Below are 27648 nucleotides of genomic sequence, written 5' to 3' on the forward strand. Positions count from 1 at the left end.
TGTCTAAACCTAACTTAATCAGACAAAAGATATATCTGAAAAAGGTATCACAGTGAAAACGTAAACTGCTAGGTGGTGCTAGAGGAAAATAGTAAATATATAAACACAAAAAAGAAAACCTCTAAAAAGCACTCAGACAAATGTATGCAAAAGTAGGAAAGGTAATTTATTAAATCAAAAAATAACAGACACACAAACAACTAACTAAAGAGCCTGCCTGACTAAATATAAGAATCATGTGGAAAAAAAAAAAAAAATAACACAAATGCAATATTATAAACTCAGTATGGATAATATAGTATCATGGAGTGGTAGATCACTGGGGGAACATAATTCCCACAATGAAAAATACAGACCGGCCGGTCATACTGTATGGGAGATACTAAGATAGGGGATATTAGAAGCCTACAGGGAAAAATATACAATAATGCAAAGTAAACAACATATGTGCTATACCAATAACAAAATATAGAAAATAACAGCAGCCTATCAGCCTATTGCCATTGATACAATGTTGTTACAAAGGAGACATATAATAGAGATACTTCAGTGACCCAAATACATTTAGTCAAAGTAATGGGGAAAAAAAGGGATTAGGATGATACTCAGCTCCTTAGTAATATGGCACTGCAATCACAGGTCAGCACAGTCCACAAGATGATTTCCATAGATGAAGGACGTTTGCATAGTCCAAATAAAGTGTAGGCAGGCAAGGTCAGCAGCAGTAGTAATTAAAAATAGCCCACTAACGCGTTTCGCCCTCTAAGGCTTCTTCACGAGTGGTACTAGGGCCGTGGAGCAGGAACGCTTAAATAGGCTATGAATAATGGTGTATTTCGCGCCAAAAAAAGCCCTTTAAACCAGATCCATATAATCTGTCTCTTAATTGTAATGGTCGTCGGTTTAGATAAACAGGGTTCCAGCTAGATGGCGCTGTCAGTTCTCAGTAGTGCAGACCGTGTACTTTGAATGCATATTGTAAGAGCACGATGACGTCACAAAATCCCGCGAGGACTGCCGATAGGATCCCACACATGCGCAGTACAGCCCGCCTTTAGCGGCGGCCATCATTGATTAGGCATTCACATTGCCCTTACTGACATTAGATTCTCAGTCGCGCGATTGGTAAAATCATTCCTCGCGCATGTGCAATATATTTCTGGACTCTCAGGTGCCTCAAATGAAAATTCAGTGCTTAATTTTATATTCACTAACAAAACACAGAACCCCAGTAAGCTCTTTTTGGGAACCCCTGAGCCCCCACAAAATATATATATGTATATGTGTCAAAATGGAGTGGTATTGAGCGTGGCATATGTATACAACAGACGACAGAGAAGCCCAATGCTACATCCAACATGACAGAAATACACAGTAAAATACTTATATATTCTCTTGAAGTAGGGTCATTTAGTTTAACCCTTTGGCCAAAGCGTTGTAAGCTTGCGAGCCACGTCAAGGCAGACACCTGTTCGCAAGTCCTAACACTACCAGATAAAATACTAATATACCTCTATTAGGATTAAAATTCTCATTTACCTCTATTAGGAGGGAGAAAGACCACAGTGAGTCTATATCCAGCAGAGTGAGGCACTTGCAAACTAGGGAAGTGGGGAGGGGCGGGCTTAAAACCTGGGAAGGAGGAGCCACTAACCTCCACCAGCTGGAACAGCTGAGAATGGGTTAACAAAACACAGAACCCCAGTAAGCTCTTTTTGGGAACCCCTGAGCCCCCACAAAATATATATATGTATATGTGTCAAAATGGAGTGCTATTGAGCGTGGCATATGGGTTAAACTAAATGACCCTACTTCAAGAGAATATATAAGTATTTTACTGTGTATTTCTGTCATGTTGGATGTAGCATTGGGCTTCTCTGTCGTCTGTTGTATACATATGCCACGCTCAATAGCACTCCATTTTGACACATATACATATATATATTTTGTGGGGGCTCAGGGGTTCCCAAAAAGAGCTTACTGGTGTTCTGTGTTTTGTTAACCCATTCTCAGCTGTTCCAGCTGGTGGAGGTTAGTGGCTCCTCCTTCCCAGGTTTTAAGCCCGCCCCTCCCCACTTCCCTAGTTTGCAAGTGCCTCACTCTGCTGGATATAGACTCACTGTGGTCTTTCTCCCTCCTAATAGAGGTAAATGAGAATTTTAATCCTAATAGAGGTATATTAGTATTTTATCTGGTAGTGTTAGGACTTGCGAACAGGTGTCTGCCTTGACGTGGCTCGCAAGCTTACAACGCTTTGGCCAAAGGGTTAAACTAAATGACCCTACTTCAAGAGAATATATAAGTATTTTACTGTGTATTTCTGTCATGTTGGATGTAGCATTGGGCTTCTCTGTCGTCTTTTATATTCACTAGCCATAAGGAACACAATGTCTGCATATTTACAGCACCAGTTTGTCCCAGAGCAGGTACTACTCTTTGAAGCAGTAGATCTGTATGATTCTTTGTATAGGATACTTCCATTAACCACAGACCATATGATTAAATACATCTGTTGTATGAATGTCCATTACTGAACCATCTTTGGGGTTTAAACGCCATCAATTCTGGTGATGATAGATCCCCTATCATATAGGGAAATTAAAGCCACATCAGGATAATAGTATATCTTCATGGCAGGAACAAAAGTAACCTGCTTATAAATGGTAAAAGCTGATCTAAAGTGGTAGAGGAAAAAGGAGACAATAGTTAATGCATTTTCATTGAAATCATTTTGGATGGTAATGTGATATTAGCAACTTGTGATGTGGAGGCATTATATACCTCCATTCACCACAAGGACGGTTTGGCGGCATCATATAATTTTCTTACAATGACCACTCTGACACGACCGTTGGTCGAATTTTTGATGCAGCTAATGTCGTTCACTCTCACGCATAATTATTTCTTGTTTAAGAACAAATTTTATTTACATCTAAGGGGGACTGCAATGGGGGCGGCATGTGCCCCCTCATATGCCAACGTTTTTTAGGTTGGTGGGAACGTGAGGTGGTTTTCATGGAGCCCAATAGTGTCATGACTGATCGGGTTTTGTTGTGGTTTAGATACATCGATGACATCCTGATCCTCTGGCAGGGCAGTGCAGAGGACTTCGGACAGTTCGTCGATGTGCTCAACCACAACAGCCTAAACATTAGGTTAACGTCTAAATTTTAGTTCCACCTCAATCGATTTTTTAGACCTATGTATTATGATTGAGAGTGATGGGCACCTTACTACTGACATTTTTAGGAAGGAGACTGCTACCAATGCTATCCTACATGCTACAAGCTCCCATCCTCAACATCAAATTTCGGGAGTACCGATTGGCGAATTTATTCGCTTAAAACGCAATTGTTCAAACCCCATTATTTATCAAACAAGAGCATTAGAGATGAAACACAGGTTTCAAAACAGAGGATACAGTCAATCAATAATTAAGAAGGGATATGAACGCAGCACAAGTATGAGCCGGGTATCCTTAATAAAACCCAAAATCAAAAAACAAGATTCCAACAAAATAAGATTTATTGGCACGTACAATCAGCAGTGGAATCAGTTGCGCGACTTTTTGCAAAAACATTGGCCAATCCTTATGATTGACTTGGACCTCAGACAACAACTCGGCCCCAAAGTGGAACTTACAAGCAGAAGATCTCCCAATCTTAGAGACAAATTGGTTCACAGCCACTACACTGTACCTAATACCACTACTTTTCTGTCAAGATTTGACAGAAAGGGTTTTTTTAAATGCGGTGGCTGCTCTACTTGTAAATTCGTTAAACAAACTTCCACTTTTCAGGACTGTCAAGGAAAAAATGAGTTTAAGGTACAACAATTTTTGACCTGTCGCTCGAAGGGGGTGATCTACTGCCTGTTGTGTCCTTGCAACAAAATGTATGTAGGGATGACAACTAGGGAAGTACGTTTCAGAATAATGGAACACAGTCGGAACATTAAAACAGCGAATAGGGATTTAGAATCATCTAAGAAAATTACAACGGTAGCAAAACATTTTTTGCAGGAACACAATGCTGACAATTCATTTCTCTCCGCATTTGCAATAGAACGTGTTTCTTTGGGGATACGCGGAGGAGACTTTGAGAGAACACTCCTGCAACATGAATGCAGGTGAATTGTCACTCTAGGATCAATGCTACCCAATGGTCTTAATGACTATTTGGGATTTGCAATGTTCCTGTAATGATATTTGTTAACTCCATCCATAATTATGGTCTCCCCCTTTTTGTATTTACTACCTTTTTTCATTTCCAGATTATACAGAACAATGCCGAGTCCCTTTTGGAAACAATAAAATTAGGGGGTTCTGGTTGTAAGGGTTTAGGTTTAGACTGTTTTTTTATAATTAATTTATTAACAGTTTCTACAGTTATCCACACACCATCCCCATTTTATTTTTAATTATTGTTTCCCCTTCTGTACATTCTTTTCCCCCCTGGTTTGAGATTGATTTTTGTTTTTCCATACAGGATATGGTCTGTGTTTAATGAAATGCATTAACTATTGTCTCCTTTTTCCTCTACCACTTTAGATCAGCTTTTACCATTTATAAGCAGGTTACTTTTGTTCCTGCCATGAAAATATACTATTATCCTGATGTGGCTTTAATTTCCCTATATGATAGGGGATCTATCATCACCAGAATTGATGGCGTTTAAACCCCAAAGATGGTTCAGTAATGGACATTCATACAACAGATATATTTAATCATATGGTCTGTGGTTAATGGAAGTATCCTATACAAAGAATCATACAGATCTACTGCTTCAATGAGTAGTACCTGCTCTGGGACAAACTGGTGCTGTAAATATGCAGACATTGTGTTCCTTATGGCTAGTGAATACAAAATTAAGCACTGAATTTTCATTTGATGCGCGAGGAATGATTTTACCAATCGCGCGACTGAGAATCTAATGTCAGTAAGGGCAATGTGAATGCCTAATCAATGATGGCCGCCGCTAAAGGCGGGCTGTACTGCGCATGTGTGGGATCCTATCGGCAGTCCTCGCGGGATTGTGTGACGTCATCGTGCTCTTACAATATGCATATAGAGAACACGGTCTGCACTACTGAGAACTGACAGCGCCATCTAGCTGGAACCCTGTTTATCTAAACCGACGACCATTACAATTAAGAGACAGATTATATGCATCTGGTTTAAAGGGCTTTTTTGGCGCGAAATACACCATTATTCATAGCCTATTTAAGCGTTCCTGCTCCACGGCCCTAGTACCACTCGTGAAGAAGCCTTAGCGGACGAAACGCGTTAGTGGGCTTTTTTTTAATTACTGCTGCTGCTGACCCTGCCTGCCTACACTTTATTTGGACTATGCAAACGTCCTTCATCTATGGAAATCATCTTGTGGACTGTGCTGACCTGTGATTGCAGTGCAATATTACTAAGGAGCTGAGTATCATCCTAATCTCTTTTTTTCCCCATTACTTTGACTAAATGTATTTGGGTCACTGAAGTATCTCTATTATATGTCTCCTTTGTAAAACATGTTATCAATGGCAATAGGCTGATAGGCTGCTGTTATTCTATATTTTTTTATTGGTATAGCACATATGTTGTTTACTTTGCATTATTGTATATTTTTCCCTGTAGGCTTCTAATATCCCCTATCTTAGTTTCTCCCATATGACCGGCCGGTCTGTATTTTTCATTGTGGGAATTATGTTCCCCCAGTGATCTACCACTCCATGATACTATATTATCCATACTGGGTTTATAATATTGCATTTGTGTTATTTTTTTTTTTTTTCCCACATGATTCTTATATTTAGTCAGGCAGGCTCTTCAGTTAGTTGTTTGTGTGTCTGTTATTTTTTGATTTAATAAATTAACTTTTCTACTTTTGCATACATTTGTCTGAGTGCTTTTTAGAGGTTTTCTTTTTTGTGTATATATATATATATATCATAGGACAAGCTTTTGAGAGTTTTCCTCTCTTCTTCAGGTCGGCAATACTGATATACAAAGGTTTCTATGACTTAGACAGGGATTGGGGGGATGAAGAATAAAGAATTCCAGGCACTGGAAGGGTGTTAAAACTGAAATAAGGAAGGTGAGAATTAGGGATGGGGGGGGGGGGGTTCTGTATAGCCACAGTAGCACAGAGGGAGAAGAGGATGCTGGGAGGGGGGAGGTATGGGATGGCACAATGGCAGGGAGGACCATTATAACAAATTATGATAGTGTGTCAGAAACCCCATGTCTGCATTAAGTCCACTTGTTTTGGTGTCAAAGAGTCTTATCATTCTGAGCTCAAATGTTTTCCGTTCTTGGGTGCGTTTGAACATTCCATTGAGGATTTAGATTTTTAAATCATTTATGGAATGATCTCGTAGTGAGAAGTGATGTCCCACTGGAGAGCAGTATCTTCCTTCTTCGTGGTGGAGTATAGAGTGTCTATGCATATTCATTCTTCCTTGATGTATATATATATACTGAATTAAATTTGATCATAAAGCAGAGTAAACCGGAGTAAACCGTTCAATAGGAAATTGCAGCTTCCAATTGGCCGTAGGGTCACAAAAAATTTGGAGGCGATTTTGTTTCCCCCTTAAGGGACATTTAAAATTGGTAACTACACAGCTGAAAACATGGGTCTATTTTGCTGTCTCCATAAGAAGTAAAATCAAGAGTTTATTTTCTTCAATATTTATGTATAATAAAGTATTGATACAACAGAACGTTTTATGGTTTATTTGAATCGCTTATTTGCCGGTCAATACCCAGAATTTATTTTTTGCAGTGGAATCACAGTAGGCTGTTTGTTTATGGGGTAAGTCAGGGTTGGAGACCTATCTCAGAAATGTGAACATGCTCATACAGTAAGTGTTCTTTATCATTGCTGTATGGTGAAGGGTTTTTGTAACTTTTATACTCACCATAACTTACTTGTGTACATGGTATAAAAGAATCTTATCCTTATAATAAATGGACTTCTCCATTTAATTTGTTGCCAACTTAATTAGAATATAATGATTAGATTTTTTTCTTCCCGCAAATTGTAATTATTATGTTTAAAGAACACACTGTAAGTTGTTTAATCACATACCATCATTGAGGGTGTTTTATTTTTTTTTGGCGTTCCTGAAAAGAAAACTCTACATATTGGCCTTTCTGGATATTTGGACACATTATTCACCAAAGTATGAATCTGTTACAAAAACAGTGGGAGGTTTTGCATTTCAAGCATTTGAAAAATGATCAATGTTTGAAAAAACTTATTTATTTTTTATTTATTTAAGTTTAAAATTTCAGGGCAAAGAAAGTAAAAAAAAAAAAAAAACAGATTCCTTAGTAAAATTGAACAATTTGGATCAAACTTGTTTAATTTTTTTTAAATAAAAAAATTATCCTGGCATATTAGAAAGAATGTAGCAGACTTGGGGCCTCATGCAGTAAAGTCAGGGTTTTTAAATTGCAATTTTTCACAGCGTTACTATCACGGTATGCAGAAAGCCCCAAATACACGTGATGGCAACATTTTTACAAATGGCAATTATCGTGCGGCGTGATGATCGTCTCTTTGAGAACTAGGAAATGGCGTGGCGTGTTCCCAAATTTTTGGGGGGAATTGAGCGATAATCGCGTGAGACAACCAATTTGTCAAGCGGCCTATTGAAATGCTCCATTTATTTTTATTCTTTCTTTGTGTTGTTGGGTGTGAGTGAGAGACAGACAGAGCTAGGCGTATGAAGGATTTGTGATTGCTACAGTTGGTGTGTATTTTAATAGATTTGTCTTGTGTTGTTTTGTTTTCTTTACACATTCTTATTCTTGTGATTTTGAAAGTGTTTTGTTTGTCATTTAATTTGTTTATGTCAGGATCGCCTAGACCTCCTGCTTAGCCATAGTTCTTCTTTGTCCACTGGGTGTGCTGCTGTCTTCTGTTTCCTCTGGGTTCCTCTGTCTGCCTGTCTGTCTTCTTGTTGCTCCTGTCTCTGTCCTTTATAGCTTCTGCTTCCTGGTTGGTTCAATTGCCTTTGCTTGAAGTCAGACTCCTAATGCACATGCCTCTGATTCCTGATCTGTTGCTGTACCTGTACCTGTATTATAGAAGTCTGTTCACAGTAAAAGCCCTTGCTGGTAATCTGGCTTGTCCCTGTTTGTTCCTGTTCTCAGTCCCTGCCCCCAGACCTATCCTTGCTCCTCTGTGCTGTTCCAGTCTCCTCGTTGCCGACCTCTGCTTGTTACCTGACTTCGCTACCTGCCGCCTGCCGCCTGCCTCGGACCTCTGCTTGTTTCCTGACTTCGCTACCTGCCGCCTGCCTCGGACCTCTGCTTGTACCTGACTTCGCTACCTGCCGCCTGCCTCGGACCCCTGCTTGAGACCCCTACTACGCTCGTGCTGTTCCAGCCACCGAGATCCTACCCGCCACAGGAGTCTCCCGTGACAGAAAGCAAAGGACACTTCTGGACCTCACTGGAACAGATTCTTCTTCTGCCTGCACCCTTTCCTGCCTGCTGCAGCAGACCAATTCCGCATGGTTGAAGATAAGTACTTTCGTTTCTTTTTTGTAAATCCTAGTTGGGAAGGTTTTTTTGCTGCTAAGTGTTCTGCAAGAATTATTGCGTTCATAAAGAAAAAACATTTTTGCTGAGACTAGAACTGTTGCTGCAGAGAATAGTGCACCTTTCTTTGAGATTTTTCTTTTGTGCAGTGCCTGGGTTAACCCTTGCAGTACCGGTTGCCACCTTTTTTAGACTCTGACTTTTCATTCCCTGGACAAGGCTTGTCTCTGCATCCCTGGTTGGACCACTGCTGTTCACAGGGTTCCCATTTCAAAAGACAAGAGTGCTTCCATTATTTTGTTACTACATGCTGTGATTTTTTCTTGCAATCTGCAGTTCTTCCTATGATTGGTTCTAAGATTTCAGGTTTACCTGCAAGTTCCCCTAAAGTGTGTTTCTCTGTAACCTGTGATATCCCTACGCCTGATATCAAAAGTTTCAGATTTAACTGCAAGGTTCTCTGTCTGATATTCCTATGTCCGATGTCAAAAGTTTCAGATCTAACTGCAAGTTTTCTCTGTATTAGTTTCCTGCTGTCCATGATATTTCTATGCCTGATATCTAAAGTTTCAGATTTAACTGCAGATTTCTCTGTATGATATCCGTACGCCTGATATCTAAAGTTTCAGATTTACCTGCAAGGTTCTGTCTGATATTCCTATGTCTGATGTCAAAAGTTTCAGATCTAACTGCAAGTTTTCTCTGTAGTAGTTTCCTGCTGCCTATGATATTTCTATGCCTGATTTCTAAAGTTTCAGATTCAACTGCAGGTTTTCTTTGTCTATATGATAGCCCTACGCCTGATGTCTAAAGATTCAGATTTAACTGCAGGTTCTCTCTGTCTGTATGATATCCCTATGCCTGATTTCTAAAGTTTCAGATATAACTACAGGTTTCTCTGTCTATGTTTTTTTTCCTTGCATTTATAAATCTCGGTGACTGATGCTAAAGTCTCAAAAGGTCAGCTCTCCTATCTTGTGTCTCTCTGTGTCTAATATTCCTGTTGTTCATTCTAATGCTTCTGCTTTAAAGACACATTTTCTGCATTACTGGTTTCTTGGGAAGTTTGGTTTCCCTACAGTATGTCTGAAGTTATGGCTCCCACTCTGAAAACAGTCTTGAGCAGTAAATGTGAACACAGTACCCCTGATTCTTCAGAACTTCTCAAAGCAAGGAAGAAGAAGAAAAAGAAGGGAGGCATTACTGTGGAAGTTGCAGAAGAAATTAAGAATGAAAATTTAACCTCAGAGTCTGCATTTGATGAAAGAGATATGCTGCAGCTTAAGGCAACTCACAGACGTATCCCAAGAATAGTGGAAGAAAAGAAAGATGCCCTAACTCAGACGCTTCAAGCTGCACAGAAAACGATTGATTGTCTTTATGGACGTTTAGATAAGGAGCAAGAAGCCAAGGCTGCACTACAAAGCTGTCTATCTTCAGCAATTGCTAAGTGTGTTCTCCAGGAGAAAGAAAAAGAGCAGTTGGAGAGGGACAGGGTGATTCTGTCAAGTAAGCTGGAGAAGGCCTATGCTGATAATGCCCAGTACCAGAGTTTCATGGCTCAAGTTGGTGCAAAACTGGAAGCCTCTGAGGAGAGGAATTGCCACTTCAACACAGAACTATGTTCATTGAGAGAGATCTTCGAAGGGTTAAATAGCAGTTTTGAAATGATAACCCAGGAGTGCAAGAATCTCTATGTCCAAGTCAGTGAAGGAGATAAGAAACTCTATGAATTAGGAGAGAAGAAACAGTTAGCCCAGGAAAAGTTAGAATTGCAGACAGCACTGCAGAATTCAGAGAGAGTGCTGCAAGAAGAACGTGTCTCCCTGGAGCGGCGCACACAAGCAGAGAATATGCTGCAGAGTCAGCTGCGAGAACTGCGTACACATTTGCAGGACACCAAGGAGAAATGGGTGAATGCTGAGGAAAAGCTGTGAGTACTGCAGGAAGAAAGTTTCCAGACTGCCTACAAAATAAAGATGCTGCAAGATTATTTGAGTACTCAGTGTGTCCCCAAAGAGCAGCATGAGGAGCTAAAGGCCGTGATGAGCATAACCAGAGCCTCGCTGGAGGAAGAGCTAAAGCTAGCAGCTGAACACACATCTTAGCAACTCACAGCGCTGCAGACGCAGATCGCTGAGCTCAAGACACAGCTTGCCAAAAAGGAGGAGAGAGAGAAGGTGTCCGTCTGTCAAGTGGCTGGCCTGACACAGCGCTATGAGGTAAAAATGGCCGATGCCTGCAAATTATTGGACCACACAGCCCGTGATAAGGTCCGGCTGCAGCTGGAGCTGGACAATGCCCGGGAGGAGTACCGGCAGCTGCAGATCAGAAATGAAGAAGAGGAAACATATTTAAGCTTTACTCTGAGTCAGCTGGGAGATATGGAGTCGCGACTCAACTCCAAAGAAGCCAAACTGACAACTGCATTGAGTGGGAAAAGAAGTGCAGAAGGACAGCTTCAAGAGCTGAAAAGTCAAATGGCTGGTCTTAATGAGAATTTAGGTGATACCACGAAACGGGAGTCACAAAAAGAGACCATGGAGCGTGAATTCTATGTTCCCACTTACCCATGTGAAAAGTCTGCACCCGTCCTTGATGCCCACATTCCTGATGTCCATACCTCTGCAATGGAGTTGAATGTATCCATTGGGAAGTTCCAGATTCCAAAACTAAATGAGATATATTGGTCACAAAAAGAGACCATGAAGAGTGAACTCTGTGTCCCCACTGACTCATGTGGAAAGGCTGCACCCGTCTTTGATGCCCACGTTTCTGATGTCTCTGCCCCTGCATTTGGGTTGAACGCACCCATTCGGAGGTTCCTTGCAGCACCCAATGTACCTGTGGAGTACCCTCTGCCCGCTGACAAACCACCAGAGGTGGGTCACTTTGAGTCCTCTTTTCATCAAGGCCTCTGGGAAGAGCCTGGAGGATCTTCCGGAGAATGCTCTTGAGAGGGGGGAGTAATGTCAGGATCGCCTAGACCTCCTGCTTAGCCATAGTTCTTCTTTGTCCACTGGGTGTGCTGCTGTCTTCTGTTTCCTCTGGGTTCCTCTGTCTGCCTGTCTGTCTTCTTGTTGCTCCTGCCTCTGTCCTTTATAGCTTCTGCTTCCTGGTTGGTTCAATTGCCTTTGCTTGAAGTCAGACTCCTAATGCACATGCCTCTGATTCCTGATCTGTTTCTGTACCTGTACCTGTATTATAGAAGTCTGTTCACAGTAAAAGCCCTTGCTGGTAATCTGGCTTGTCCCTGTTTGTTCCTGTTCTAGGTCCCTGCCCCCAGACCTGTCCTTGCTCCCCTTTCCTGTTCCAGTCTCCTCGTTGCCGACATCTGCTTGTTACCTGACTTCGCTACCTGCGGCCTTCCTCGGACCTCTGCGTATTTCCTGACTTCGCTACCTGCCGCCTGCCTCAGACCTCTGCTTGTACCTGACTTCGCTACCTGCCGCCTGCCTCGGACCCCTGCTTGTGACCCCTACTACGCTCGTGCTGTTCCGGCCACCAAGATCCTACCCGCCACAGGAATCTCCCGTGACAGTTTATGTGTTATTTGTGAGGGTTAGAGGTATGGATGGGAGGGGTGGGAGTCAGAGGAGTGACTGCTGGGGTGAGTGCTGGTGCTGAGGTGAGTGGTGTTCGGATGAGTAGGCGTGTGAGTGTATGTGCGAGTCCGGTGAGTGATGGTCGTGTGACTGCTGGGGTGAGTGGTGTTGTTATGGTGAATGGTGGTGGTGGAATGACTGGTGGTGGTGTTTGTGGCGATGGTGGGAGTCTCCTGTAGTCTGTTCCATTGGAAGAAGAGGAGTCCAGAAAGCAGCAGCCGAGCTCAGTGGTTGTAGCTGGACGTAAGAAACGTATAGACAAAAAGCGAAATATACGTTTCTACAATGAGGAGAATCAAGTCCTTGTTACTGGTATTTTGGAGCATTATGATCAGCTGTATGGGAACATGGTAGGTAAGAAATTCCTTTGCAATGACTGTTAAAATTTATATAGCCATCTATTATCTAACATTTATTAATTCACATTGAACAGATATTTACATATAACTTTCATAGTTTAGCTATACACATGTTATCATTGAGTGTTTACAACTAGTACACGAATAGAGGAATTGTACAATTGTATGTAAATATAATATATTCTCATATTAATTATTTGCTTATTATGTATCAACCTTTTCTTAAACTTCATGTGCCACACATTATTTGGCAAATAGCATGTTTAATACATTTTAGAAGAGTCCACACTCTTGTTTTAAATATTTGATGTTAAGATATGTACATGATAAAAGTTATTTTGTTAGATATCTAAAGACAAGACCAGTGCACATGTCAAAATGATTTGTGTGAACAGATTAGACTGTCTGTGTCTGCCTGTGGAAATCAGGTGTGAACTCATGATAACTGCCAAAAACGATTTGATGATACGGAATGGAAATTGAAGGTGAAATTGTAAAGCATACGTCTACAAGCTTCAGGCACTGGAGGAGGACCCCCAGCACCCAATCTAAGGCTCACTTCGTTGGCGGAGCAGCTGAGTGAAAAAATTGTACCCACCATGGTTGAAGGCTTGTCTGGTGATAGGGATATCGGTGTGTATGTTGAAACCTATTGATTCATTACCATCAAACAGTATTGCACTATATATTTTTATTTTTTGTTTCACTCCACCCTTGGCACAGCCACCTATAGAAAGGCAAATACCACCATTACCCCAGCCACCTATAGAAAGGCAAAACACCACCATTACCACAGCCACCAATCGAAAGCCAAACACCACACTTGGCACGGCCACCAATGGAAAGCCAAACACCACCCTTGGCACAAGCACCAATCGTAAGGCAAACACCACCCTTCCAACAGCCATCAATCAAAAGCCAAACACCACCCTTGCCACAGCCATCTGCCATTATGTCAGTGACAACAGCAAGTGGGTGGACTAGAAGGTCTAATGTTCATGGCAGAGGGAAAACATGTTCACAAGACACACAAAGCAACAGGCCAATGACTAGATCGCAAATGTTGTTATCCCAACATTTAAAAAAAATGTAACTTCTTTGTAGTTGTTTTTCTTTGGAAAATACATATAGATTCATACATTGAGTATTTAAAATCAAATGTAAGTGTACAGTTGTCAATTCCATTTTCAATGTATGTCCTTTCATACATATAGTACCAGCGACTACAGTACAGTACATGTGAATTCTTTTTACAATGGTCAAACAAGTCCACTAATGTGAGTCAAATATTTACTTACAAATTTCTAAATTATATATGTTATTGATAAAGTAAACCAACATTATATTACATACAGTGCATGTAAGGGTGCTATACATTATAAGTATGTATTGTCCAATTGTCCAAGTATCGACAATTACTAGCAAAAAACATTGTGTTATGTGTTTTCCCGTAATGCAAAATAACACAATATATATATTTTTTTTAATTCACAATACAGTTTAATTAGACATGTGGTACTGTTGTTTTTAATGTACTTAATGACAATATGTGTAATTATTTAATTTAGAAAACTATGTATTCAATTCTGATTTAATTATTTGAATTATAACATTGATATAAAAAAAAAAAAAAACTGGAACACCAAAGTGAAGACATCTATCTATACACACACACGCACACACACACACACACACACACACACACACACACACACACACACACACACACACACACACACACACACACACACACACACACACACACACACACACACACACACACACACACACACGTAACTTGGTGTTTTGGCATAATAATTTTAAAAAAAATAAGATCCTCAAGGTGTCACAATGAATACATTTTTAAAAGGTCAACAATGTTCTCATCCAGTTACTTCCTGCACCTGCATGTGGGAGAATCAAATCCGTACAGATTCTCTTTTGTATTTTGACCTTCAGAATTACATGCAGTACATGTGGTCTACTTACAGTAGATTTTTCAAAAGCTTTTGATACGGTTCCACACAAGAGGTTGGTGTACACAATAAAGCAAATTGGTCTTCGTAATAATGTATGCACCTGGATTGAAAACTGGTTGAAGGATACACAACAGAGGGTTGTCATAAATGGAACTTTTTCAGGTTGGGCTAAAGTCATCAGTGGAGTACCTCAGTGATCGGTACTGGGACCCCTGCTTTTTAACTTGTTTATTAATGACCTTGAGGTTGGCATCGAAAGCAGTCTCCATCTTTGCTGATGATACTAAATTGTGTAGGTAGTAGAATCAGAGCAGGATGTAATTTCTCTCCAGAAGGACTTGGAGAGACTGGAAACGTGGGCAGGTAAATGGCAGATGAGGTTTAATACAGATAAATGTAAGGTTATGCATTTGGGATGCAAGAATAAACTTGCGACTTACACAATAAATGGGGATAAATTGGGGGAATCCTTGATGGAGAAGGATTTAGGAGTGCTTGTGGACAGCAGGCTTAGCAATAGTGCCCAAAGTCATGCAGTATCTGCAAAGGCAAACAAGATCTTATCTTGCATCAAACGGGCAATGGATGGAAGGGAAGTAAACATAATTATGCCCCTTTACAAAGCATTAGTAAGACCACACCTTGAATATGGAGTACAATTTTGGGCACCACTCCTTAGAAAAGACATTCTGGAACTAGAGAGAGTGGAGAGAAGAGCCACCAAATGAATAAAGGGGATGAACAATCTAACTTATGAGGAGAGGCTAGCTAAGTTAGTTTTATTTACATTAGAAAAGAGGCGTCTAAGAGGGGATATGATAACTATATACAAATATATTCGGGGACAGTACAAGGAGCTTTCAAATGAACTATTCATCCCAAGGGCAGTACAAATGACTCAGGGGCATCCCTTTAGTTTGGAGCAAAGGAGATTTCGGCAGCAACAAAGGAAAGGTTATTTACAGTAGGGGCAGTTAAAATCTGGAATTCATTACCCATGGAGACTGTGATGGCAGATACAATAGATTTGTTCAAAAAAAGTTTGGACATCTTTTTAGAAAGGAAAGGTATACAGGGATATACCAAATAAGTATACATGGGAAGAATGTTGATCTAGGGATTAATCCGATTGCCAATTCTTGGAGTAAGGAAGGAATTTATCTTTTCCCTTAATGTTTTTTTTTTGTTTGCCTTACTCTGGATCAATAAGTAAGTATAGATATAGAATAAAGTATCTGTTGTCTAAATTTAGCATAAAAAAAAGAAAAAACCTGGTGCCAAAAGTTCAATGGAAAGTCCTGTACTCCTCAGGGGATCCGCACACCCCGGCCAGGATGTTAGATATCCTCATCACATACTCTGCGTCCATGTCCTCTAGCTAATGAAGTTATGTCAGTATCTTGATGCAGCTTCTTTTTTTGCTGCCATCTGGTAGAAAGTTTTTCGAATGTCAACCAGCCGATTATTCTCTCTGAAGATTAGACGTTCAGGGCTGCAGTGCAACAGGACTGCTAAAAGTATCCAAGAAAATCAATCAATGTTCCCAACGCCATCTGTGTATGGATTTGGAAAGCAAGGGCAATAGCCTTGCTTTCCAAATCCATACACAGATGGCGTTGGGAACATTGATTGATTTTCTTGGATGCTTTTAGCAGTCCTGTTGCACTGCAGCCCTGAACGTCTAATCTTCAGAGAGAATAATCGTCTGGTTGACATTCGAAAAACTTTCTACCAGATGGCAGCAAAAAAAGAAGCTGCATCAAGATACTGACATAACTTCATTAGCTAGAGGACATGGACGCAGAGTATGGTGATGAGGATATCTAACATCCTGGCTGGGGTGTGCGGATCCCTTGAGGAGTACAGGACTTTCCATTGAACTTTTGGCGCCAGGTTTTTTCTTTTTTTCACGTTTTTTCTGTTAGTACTGGCAGTATTACCAGACAGCCTATATTTATTTGTAACTTGTCACATTGGTGTTTTAAACTTTAGCGCTTTATCACTTTTTTCTTTTTTCTAAATTTAGCATAGCTTTAACTTGATGGACATACTGTACGTCTTTTTTCAACCTCATCTACTATGTAACTATGTAACATCACATTGATTAAAAGTTGCAATTTTTTGGCTAATGCACATGCTTTCACGGATTCACTTTCAACCAAGCTCTTCATGTTATTAGACGTGGCAGGGGCATCTTCAATGATGAAACGCCCATTTGAAATAAATACATATATGATATTTCAAGCTATAGAATATCAGGACGATAAGAGAGCTACAGTACAGTTCATGAAATTTATGAATATATCATGGAGAAATACCCATACTACAAAGAAGTAACTCACCCAAAGAATTGGAAAAATTCTGTTACACACAATGTATCCATTCATGAATGCTTTATTCGAATGATACCACGTCATGGACAGAGGTACAGTTGCTGGGAAGCACTGCAATCGTGCAAGCTTCTGTCCGATCATGGCACATATTTGTTGAGAAATAGTTATTTCTTCAGTTATCCACGTAAGAATCGACGTTCACAGAGTCATGTCTCGTATCATACTCCAGCACAGAGCATCACACAATATGATTGGCAATACGGAGCAAACTACTATGGGAACGTGCAAAACTTCCTTGTCCAATACCAGTGTGCATGGAAAAACATTAGCCCAGATGCATACCTGGCTCAGCCCGTGTACTGGGCAGAAAGCGATGCGGCCGAACAAAAAAATGCTGGCAACGATATGTATATTCATCAGGATCCCATGATTTACTCAACCATGCATGGGCCGGATCTGCCTGCCTGGAACAATGGTTAACAGCCAGGATATTGTTGACGTCTACAATAAAGGTAAATTTCATGTAATATGGCTTTAATTACATTATTGTGAACTACTGTATTACATATGAGAGCATCATCTGCATAATATCCATCATGCATGCGCTAAACTACACAAACACACACGCAATAAAGCATAGCAACAATTATAACATCTATATGTGTAAAGCTGCATTTTAATATTCTGCGTGAAAAATAAATATTACATTATATATGTGCATAAATAAAATCGGCACAATGACAAGTGATTAGCTACATTAGCTACATTATATATCAATGCAATCACATAAAATTGCTTGCTTACTTTTCAGCATGTAATAATATCTTTGTAGCGTCCTCGTGTCACGTGTCTATGTGGTCATGTGACGATTCTGAGTCGCCACTATGAGAAGCTGCATTAAGACACCCAGCTCACGAGCGCGCTCAAGAGAGCTTGCGGGCGGACATAATGATGGCCGCAGTTAAAGACGCTAAAAGCCAAATAAAGACTAGCACCATTTTTATACACATATTAGAATGTTCAATTGTTCACATTGCAAGGTTATTTAATCCTATGTCTACCTTCAGCGTTAACCTCTCAATTAATAGATGCATAATATTACAATTGCACGATAAATATACAATCTGCTCAAATAAGAATATTTATTTATTTTGGCTAACATTTTATGAATATGTTATTTATCTTTCAGAAATCTACTTTGGAGATCGACTGTCCTAACACAGGAATTGATGTGTCTAAAATAACAACTTGAAACAAAAAATTTAAAGTGCTTGCAAACACTGTAGAGATGGTTTAGACAATGATACTTATTTACGCTATTACTTAAATTTGAAATCAATATTCAATAATCGTAGATGAATGTATTAATACTTATAGTTACATATATATTCATACATGCTAATATGTAGTTGAGCGTGCCAAATAATTTTTTATAAAATTACACATTAATATGTTATTAATGCACTTAGTATGTATATCAAGGCTAATGTGAACACATTTAGCAGTAACTGTATACATTATACTAACTTTTGAATGAATACTAAATTTGGTTATATAAAATATACAAAGTATATGCAATTTTATGAATAAAAACAGTACTAGGTGTTGAGAGAAATTGTGCTTTATTTCATTACAGATCCATACCATAAATAATATTTACATATTTATGGAAGGATGATTACTATGTTAAAATGTTTTTAACAAAGATACACCTGTCATTTGTAAAATTAGCAAAATGTCAAAACATTATATAAAGTCATTTACACACATCTGATGTCAACAATAAACAATGTTAAATGTGAAGGATGCTTCAAAATAAAATGTTTCTTATATTTTCATGCTTAAGACATTGTATAATAAAGTAAAAATGTGTACATACACAAATATATATATAATTATATTTTTATATATATATTATTATTATATTATTATAATTATTATATATTATTGTGTATATATATATATATATATATATATATATATATATATATATATATATATATATATATAAATATATATATATATATATATATATATTTATATGTTATTGTTTACAATATACTCATATGCACCATTATTTTGTAACAACACGTCCTCAATTTAATATTATTACTTAATATTATAAACAATAATACTATTCCTATTGTTCATATGTAATTATGAATAATTACACACGGACTACAAAATAAAATGGGTTTGTATTAACAAATTAACAATAAACATTTCATACTCACTCTTCTAACACTGCAAGCTCTTGGTTACAAATAAGATATTTATTCACATGATGTAAAACATCCTGAAAGAGAATATTGTTCAAGATTTAAATGTTTTATATTAGTCAATAAAAAGCATATAAAATCACTGGACAACAACTGACATATTGTGTAATGCAAGGGATGTTGTGAATCAATTGTTTTGCGTGCCGTAGCGCATGCGCCTTCTGATAATTCCCTTCACGCATGTGCATGATTTTATGTTGAAAGCTGCTCATGTTTATGCGTAATCCAATGTTGGAAATAAAAAATCGAAACAGTGGACAATCTCCCCCCCCCCCCCACCACCCAAAGACCACAGACACACGAGACTAACGGACTGTAGCAACGCAACTGTATTTTAATTAAGAAATGTAAATACATTATACTCGTGATGAAATACCTGTACCGGTCTATGTTCATGTTCATCAGCATATCAGAAATATGGACTTGCATGTACTTTTTTATCAACAAGAATACCGGCATTTCTTATTGAAAAGGAACAAACATGTGATTAGCTGACAATTATATAGTGATTCTGTATATTATTTAGAGGTATATATTACATTCATTTGTTTTTATTATGAGAGTTATAAAAAAAAAATAGAAATCAAGTTATTAAATATAAATACGATGCTATACTTTTATGTCCCTCCCTTTTGTAAGATGACTTAAAATATGAAGTGTTAAATATTATTCATCTCACATACAGATCACATTAAATTCACACATATACAAACAACCTTTAAAATTACATTTGTACATGAACAACATTGTCCCGTCATTCACACATGATACAAAATGTTTAAAACACTTGATAACAAAGGTGTTTCAGCTTAACATACCATAGCCAGATGTGCTTGTACACACAGCAGAGCTTGTACATAGAAGATGTTGACAGCCATCACTATCCTATGATCAAAAAATTATTCCAAATCTAATTTTAATAAACATGAAGGACAGAATATATTATTATTAACAGATACATTGTTGCTTACCAGAGAAATAGGTGGCAATCACATTCCAACGTGTCTCTACCCGACTAGCTGTCTGCTCCTGTTCCCCTGCAGCATGGACAGGAGGGTCCTCCTCGTGACCCTCCTGCATGTTGCCTGGAAGATTGTAACGCAGGGCAATATTGTGCAGAATGCAGCAACATATCACTGTCAGACACCTTTTCAGGCTTGTAATGTAGGGCACCACCAGATCTATCAAGACATCTGAAATGACTTTTCAACAGTCCAAATGTCTGCTCTATAACCGATCGAGTGGATATGTGTGCCGCATCATATCGCTCCTCTGCAGGGGTTTCAGGATTAGCCAGTGAGATTGAGAGCCACGGTCGGATATCATATCCTGAATCACCTATAATATAGCATTATAAATTACATTAGTACATTGTACAATGTGAAATATGGAACAAATATATATATATATTGTTATTTGATGCAAAACATTACATAGATTAAAATTTCAAACATTATATCAGATGCGAGGTGTTTATTCATATATAAGAGACTCAAAAAAAATCCAGATATGTGTCTTCGATACATTAGTACATAATTTTATTAAATTCAATTACATATCCATAGTGTAGTCAATCATAATTGGCATTATGTAATGTTAGGTATGTTGTCTTTAAAAATGTTTCAACAGATGTTTGACATGACTGCTGCATTGTCTATAAAATGTGTGTTTGTTTGTATGTTTGTATGTGTGTATGTCTCTATATATGTGAAACAATAAATTCACACTGACATTTCTATTTTAATTTTTTTTTTCATATTATAACATGCATCTGCCATCTCACCCACGAAGGGTTCAATTGCCTCCCTTTAAGTAGCAATGTCATTAAGGCACGTGACTTCAATAAATGAAAGGTGTTAATCAAAAATATTTAAAGTTATAGCCTACATGTGCATATATAAAGAAGGAATATGTGTTCATTAGCAATCTCAAATCATTATAAGCTGATATTATTTTAAGATGTGATGTAAATATTCATATACGTTGGTTAGCCAAAGAAAAAGAGATGTTTATAATGACAGTAATTATCATGTAGGCAACAGTCAGCAATAGGACTAGCAATTTGCTGGTAAGGATAATTGGTACTAAATAATTGAAGCGTGTTGACGTGTAAAGCTGCAGTTCTGGCATTTTATTTAAAATAAAAAGTAATCTTCAAATGCAAATGTACATCAATAAAATATGCACAATGACAAGTGATTAGCTAAGCTGCAGATCGATCCACTCTCCTGTAATAAATTGCTTGCTCGGGGTTATTACATTCTGTTATTGCACAGTATTGTGTGCAATGTAGTCCTGGAATATGATTGACTGTGCAGTTACAAGATACAATTGTTGCACTGCTAGAGAGAGAGGGCAGTTCTCAAGAGCCAAAGCCTATAAGAAGGGGAATGGGGTTGTCAATTTCAAAAAGATTCCTAGATTATAAACATTCAAAATGTATTTTAAACCTTTTTTTTTTTTTTAAATGCTACAAATATTTTGGCATAGTAAAGAAGTGATTTAAAAAAAAACCATGTAAGATATTGTTTCAACTGCTGTTTTAAATTCACACACAAACACAACATAATTTTTTTTACAAAAAAAATATTCTGTTACATATAAATTATTCTTGTAAAGCCAACCAAAATATGGCTATTCACCATAGTAGCAAAAACATTGTAGATTAATTACAGAATCTAACATGTATTGAATACGTTAGCCATGTTGGTTAAAGGTTTAAATGTATGTAACCTGTGAGAACACATGTCAACACTGTCCCAATAATTTAAGTAATATTTATTTATTTATAAAATGTTTTACCAGGAAGTAATACATTGAGGGTTACCTCTCGTTTTCAAGTATGTCCTGGGCATAGAGTTAAGACAAATAATACATGGTTACAAATACAGTTACATAAATGAACAGGGTATACATTATATACAATATGTTAAAGCTTCTGGTCAAAGTGTCATTTTGACAAAATAAATTAGATGTTATATTTTACATATGGGCAGGAATAAAATCTGCACACTGACAAATGATTAAAAACTTTGCAGATGTATAAATATTTGTACTTGTTTGATTGGTCTGGTTATTTAAATATTTTACTGCAATGCATGGTGGGAAATTTAGTCCATGTAGATAATATAACTGGGCAGTTACTGGATACAATTGGTACCCTGCTAGAGAGAGGCCAGGGATGAAGAGGCCAAACCAATCAGAAGAGGAAAGGGATGTAACTTTGATAATGCTTTATACATTATAAACTTTGAAAAATGACATACAAAATGTATGGCATGTTTATTTGTATTATTAGAAACACTTGACAGAGTACATACATTATTTATTATTCTTTAAATCATGTTTGAGATTGTTTGAACTGTACCTTTAAGAGGTTACGATAGGACTATCCCATGACCCTGCTGAACTGAAACATTCATGTGCCCCGCATATAATCATATATAACATCAACAAGTAATATGCTAAAACATACTGTACATACCGTACACGGTGACACTATAAGATAAATAAGGTAAACGGTTACATTTCTTACAACTCATACATTTCAAGACCACGGAATCACAAATACAAAGTTATATGTCTCAGCTCCATAGACTCCATGCTTAAAACATATTTTAGCGTCTCGCTGCTTATCGACAGCTTCTCACCACCTTCTTGCCAAGTTTATCTGGTGGGATAATTTTTAGTGAAAATCTCTATTCTAAAGTGGCGATTAACATCGATAAGCTAAATCGGGGCTACTAGAATTAGCACAAGTTTGAAAAGCTGGCGATAACGCCGCACATTTGGTGATTTTATGTTTTCGGCAAAAATAAATTGCGACATTTTCTCTTATCGCCAAGTTATTGGGGCTTACTGAATCGCTGTAGGCTTTTTTGGTGATAAGGTGGCGATAAGTGGCTTAAGGCCCTTAGTCTGGCATTCACTAAGTCATGATGTGTGTTTTTCGGCCCCGATAAGGTGTTAACTACCAATTAAGAAAATGACAGTTACCGCCGCAGAGGATCGTAAAACACCTGGCATTACAGGGATTTATTCAATCACATATGAATAGCAGCTTTATGCTCATTGCAGAGCAATTGGCTACACTTCAGAGACATCAGGTCTTTAGAAGCCTATTTGTTAAAAAGCAAGATAAGACTTTTTACAGATGTTGCCAGCCTTACCGTTTCGCGTGGCCATGGGTGAAATGCTAAAAAGCTAAGGCACTGGGGGAAGTGGCTGTCATGACGGCACTTGAGGAGGTTCCATTCTTTTCATTTTCATCTTCTGCGGCATTAATCCTGGAGTAATCACGGAATCCCACACTCGTGGCCACGCAAATGGTTAATTTGGCTACATCTGTAAATCGGAATGATTTTGTTTGGAGCTTGAAAATCCATGCAATATGCAAATTTACCTCCAGACTCCTCAAGTTCTGTTATGAGTTAATGAACCTGAATGGATGTTGACTACTTTGGACCTTGGGTGCATTTACCTACTGATGTAGGCACATGGTTGGTTGTGCTGCACTCACGAAATCTGCTATGGGCCCATTTTTAATCCTGTGTGCTTGCAGAGTCCCAGAAAGGAGACTACTGGCTGATCAGGATTAACACAGCATTAGTCCCTGATTCTGAGTGGGACTCCCTCTGTGTGAATCCTTCTGGGCTGCATCAGTCTGTAGGAAATGCACAGTAAGAATAGACTGAATAATTTACTCAGGGACCCCCTTCTTCCCGAGTTACAGGGTTGTTGATATCTCTGCCATGTTTAAATTCTCCAACCTCACGTGACCAGGACATTTAAACAATGCAGGGAGATAATGGCACCAATACTGGGGCCTATAAATTGGGAAGCAGGGGCCCCCGAGGCTTAAATTAATGTGGTTCAGCTCAGGAGACCCCCTGCTTCAATACTGTGTTTTATTAAAATTAAATAAAAGCTGCTTCATTACCTTAGATTAGAGGCTACCCGCTAAAGATAATTGTGACGGGAGCTTTGTGACAGGCTATGAATAATACACACCAAATATAACTGGGTTGAACTGGATGAGACTTAGATATGATAAAATATAATTTATTCCTTGAAAAAGGTGAACACACGAGATATACAAATAACAGACAAAATATGGACACTTACTTAAAGGTTAGGACAAGAAAGCCATCAGGATACAGGATGGGCCATTTCTTCCATAATTCATTTTCAGATGTTGACATCACAGCAATACATGAAGATCATACATGAAGACATTTGAGTAAGGGGTGACTCTGACTTATATACCATTTCAACCCTTCTCTTGCACTCAAGATGCCGAGTTGGCTAGAAAAAATCTCTTTGAAGCAGATTTTGGCTTCCATTGTAAGTGTGAAGTATCACACTTAAAAACACTCAGTTCCTTGGTTCCTGCCCCCAGTATAAACAATTAGGGCAGTTACCTTTTGATCACCGGGCTATGTTAATTCTGGCAGGATGCTCTCCCTGCCCTATTAACATAGCAGATGGGGGTCTGCATTTTTCAGAGCAGATCCAAAATTCCATATACTCTGTAAATAACTTCATAACTTCAGTTTAGTTTTACTTACTGGCACGCGAGACATATTAATACATTCCATCACGCATGACGCTCCCAATGAGACTAAATATTACCATGTAATACTAAAATTAAGAGAGATATTAATATCTGTCTCTTAGGACTGGCTAAACATCAGGTGTCTGTAATCCTTATGTGCGAATCAGTCCCACGAATACACATATGTAGCTTTTAGCACGTTCAGCCGAGGACATCTCATAATATTCTTATATTTAATAAGGTCACTCATTCTGTAGCCCCACTCCTAAATCAGGGGCATTTGGCCAGTCTACCAAATGGAGTGTCTGGCAGGATACTATGGTTTGTAAGTGTGAGTTTTAACACTCACAAACCACTCCAGCTTCCTAAACATTTGGTCACATTCCTTAGTAGGCAGGCATCTTTGAGGGTAACTTAAACAAAGGGCTAGAATCACTATTCAACTATCAACCCTTGCCCTCCCGGATGGATCCCAGTGTTTGTGTGGTGCAGTCACTGGAACAGAAACAATACATTTTTACAGGGGAATAAACAGTTGGATGGCTGAAGCAAGGCAAAACCACATTACTGGACCCCAGTCCAGTTAACCCCTTGCTTCCCAGGTGAGAGTAGAGGGTGGCCAAATGGGGTGTAACCCATTTAATCCCGGGCCAAATCCTCTCTATCATGACAATAATGAAGGGGTTAAACCAGAGTACCTGGTTTATTGGGGGTAGAGGGGGTGGGTGAAGGGGTATTTGCTTCAGGGTGGGAGATTAGGCCTACAGGGAAGGTTGCAGGAGAGGTTAACCCCCTAATTACCTTAGCGGAAGTAACCACTAAGGTAATGAAGGGGTTAACCCCTCCCACTACCAACATTGAGGCCTAACACCAAGCCTGGGGCAAGCATTCCTTTCACCCACCCCCTCTGTCCCCAATAAACATTAAAATAGAATACATTACACCAATTGATTGCCAGTGCCCTCAATGGGAGCAAAGATAACCCCAATGGCAATGAATGGACACCCTACTAACCACCCCCTCTAACCCCAACAACCCCCCTTCCCCAACACATATAGTACAGTAATTTACAAAATCCCTATCATCCATATCTGGATAAGAGCGCATTTGCCCATTAAAACAAATTAAACATTACCCAGCCAAAATATAGTATATAAAAGTTTTACTTACCCCTGCCAGGATGAAGGCTGTCCTCATCCTCCTCATCTTCAGTGGGCACCAACAGTAAAATAAAAAAAAACTAACTACTGGCCTGTAATCCCTTAATTACCATAGCGGTTATTAACTGCTATATTAATTAAGGGGTTAACCCCTCCCCCCGCTACCCACCCGGGAAGCCTAACAACCATCCCCAGGGTTAACTGCCCCATCGGCCATTGATTGTTACAGTGGTAACTATGCCCATAATATGGGCAAGCTAAAAATTAAAAACAACCACTAAATAAAATACATTACATTTAAATTAAATAAAAACATTTGCCAATAAATACATTGATTGTAACAGTGGTAAACCATGCCCACGAATGGAGAGAGTTGACAAGTATAGCCATTACTAATAATACATACCTCCAGATGAACTTCATAGCCTCGCTTGTAATTCTTTGAGTAAGATTCTCATATATTAATGGCTGTTGAATAACTTCATAGTTTCTCATTAAAAAACAGTTAAAATAATGGTAATTCCAAAAAAATAAACTAATTAATCCCACAAAAATGATGATGGTTAAAAGAAAATAACACAGCCGTTTCCAAGGTATTTTGACAAGTCCAATGTAGTTTAGGAAAATAAATGTAACTAGGGTGATAGCTAGAATTTGAAACAGCGTTTTGAGAGGTTCTCTAGCTCCAGATATGAATACACTTCCATGTCCAGTAATGCAGTCTCTTAAATTTGTCACGGCCAATCCATAAAAATAATCAAATCCATGATTAAGAGGGTGATGACAAAAATCATCGCTTCTTTCACAATTCAGTCCCAGGTGCCATTTTCCTATGTTTAAGAAATAGTAGCAAAAGACAAATATTAAATTAAGTTAGAAGCATATCTCTCTTTACACAATACTTCCAAAATGTGCAGTCCTATCCTACATTTAGTTTTCCTTCTGTTGAGATACTACAGATTCTCATTCTGTTGAGATACTACAGACCCTAGTGGTCTTCTATTTCAAACAAATATTGATGTGAAACATTTTTTGTTGGTACTGTAATCTTCAAAAACATCAAATTGATCTCTGCCACTTTGAACGCAGCTGGAAAAAGTAACATGTATTGTAAACGTTAAGGTGTTTGCTATTATGTACTCTGAAATTACTTTTTTGGGGCTACTGTACATTTGTGTAGCAATAAAACATGTCTTTAGAAAAAACCCACAAAGAATGGTATGGAAGGTGTAAGATGTTTGATTCTCATTTCTTTCAAACTGTGTATATATATATATATATATATATATATATATATATATATATATATATATATATATATATATATATATATATATATATATATATTAAGTAAAATGGAAAAAAGTTATAGTAGCAGCACTTATCCTCAGATAATTTTTAAATGAGTGAGTCAATGTTACCAACAGATGGAGTGCTATCTAAGTTCATTTTGGGTGAGGAAACTGTTGATGAAAGAAGCCTGACCGTGGCCTGATTGCATCACCCCCATGCCTGAAAGCCCAGTAAACTGGCTGCCCTGAAGGAATTAATGTAGTGGGGGCCCGTGCATCTGAATGGGTCTCCCGCTGCGTTAATCCTACTGACAGGGCCACCAACAGATTTCCTGGGGCCCAGGACTAGAGTTCCCCACCCTTGCAACTCCCCCCCCCCCCCCCCCCCAGTGTCGGCGGCCTTGCGAGCCCTCCCCTTTCATACCTGTATTTCACTTCCTCCTCTGTCTATTACTCTTCGCTGCTCCCTTCCTAGCTCACTCACCCTCCCTCCTCCCTCTCTCCTTCCGCTATCAATCAATTACCCCTCTCACTCAATCCCCACC

The 27648-nt window shown here is 38.6% G+C and overlaps 1 protein-coding gene across 1 annotated transcript in view; it reads right to left on the reverse strand.

The window, feature by feature from the left end:
- STS (steroid sulfatase) overlaps positions 1–27648 on the reverse strand; it is a 372501-nt gene that overhangs the window by 261748 nt on the left and 83105 nt on the right. Inside the window, exon 4 of the mRNA XM_075594564.1 lies at positions 26218–26641. Within this exon, the coding sequence (XP_075450679.1) occupies positions 26218–26641 (424 nt within the window). The remainder of the gene's footprint in view (positions 1–26217; positions 26642–27648) is intronic.

Source organism: Ascaphus truei, chromosome 3 (assembly GCF_040206685.1).
Source record: "Ascaphus truei isolate aAscTru1 chromosome 3, aAscTru1.hap1, whole genome shotgun sequence".
NCBI classification, from domain to species: Eukaryota; Metazoa; Chordata; class Amphibia; order Anura; family Ascaphidae; genus Ascaphus; species Ascaphus truei.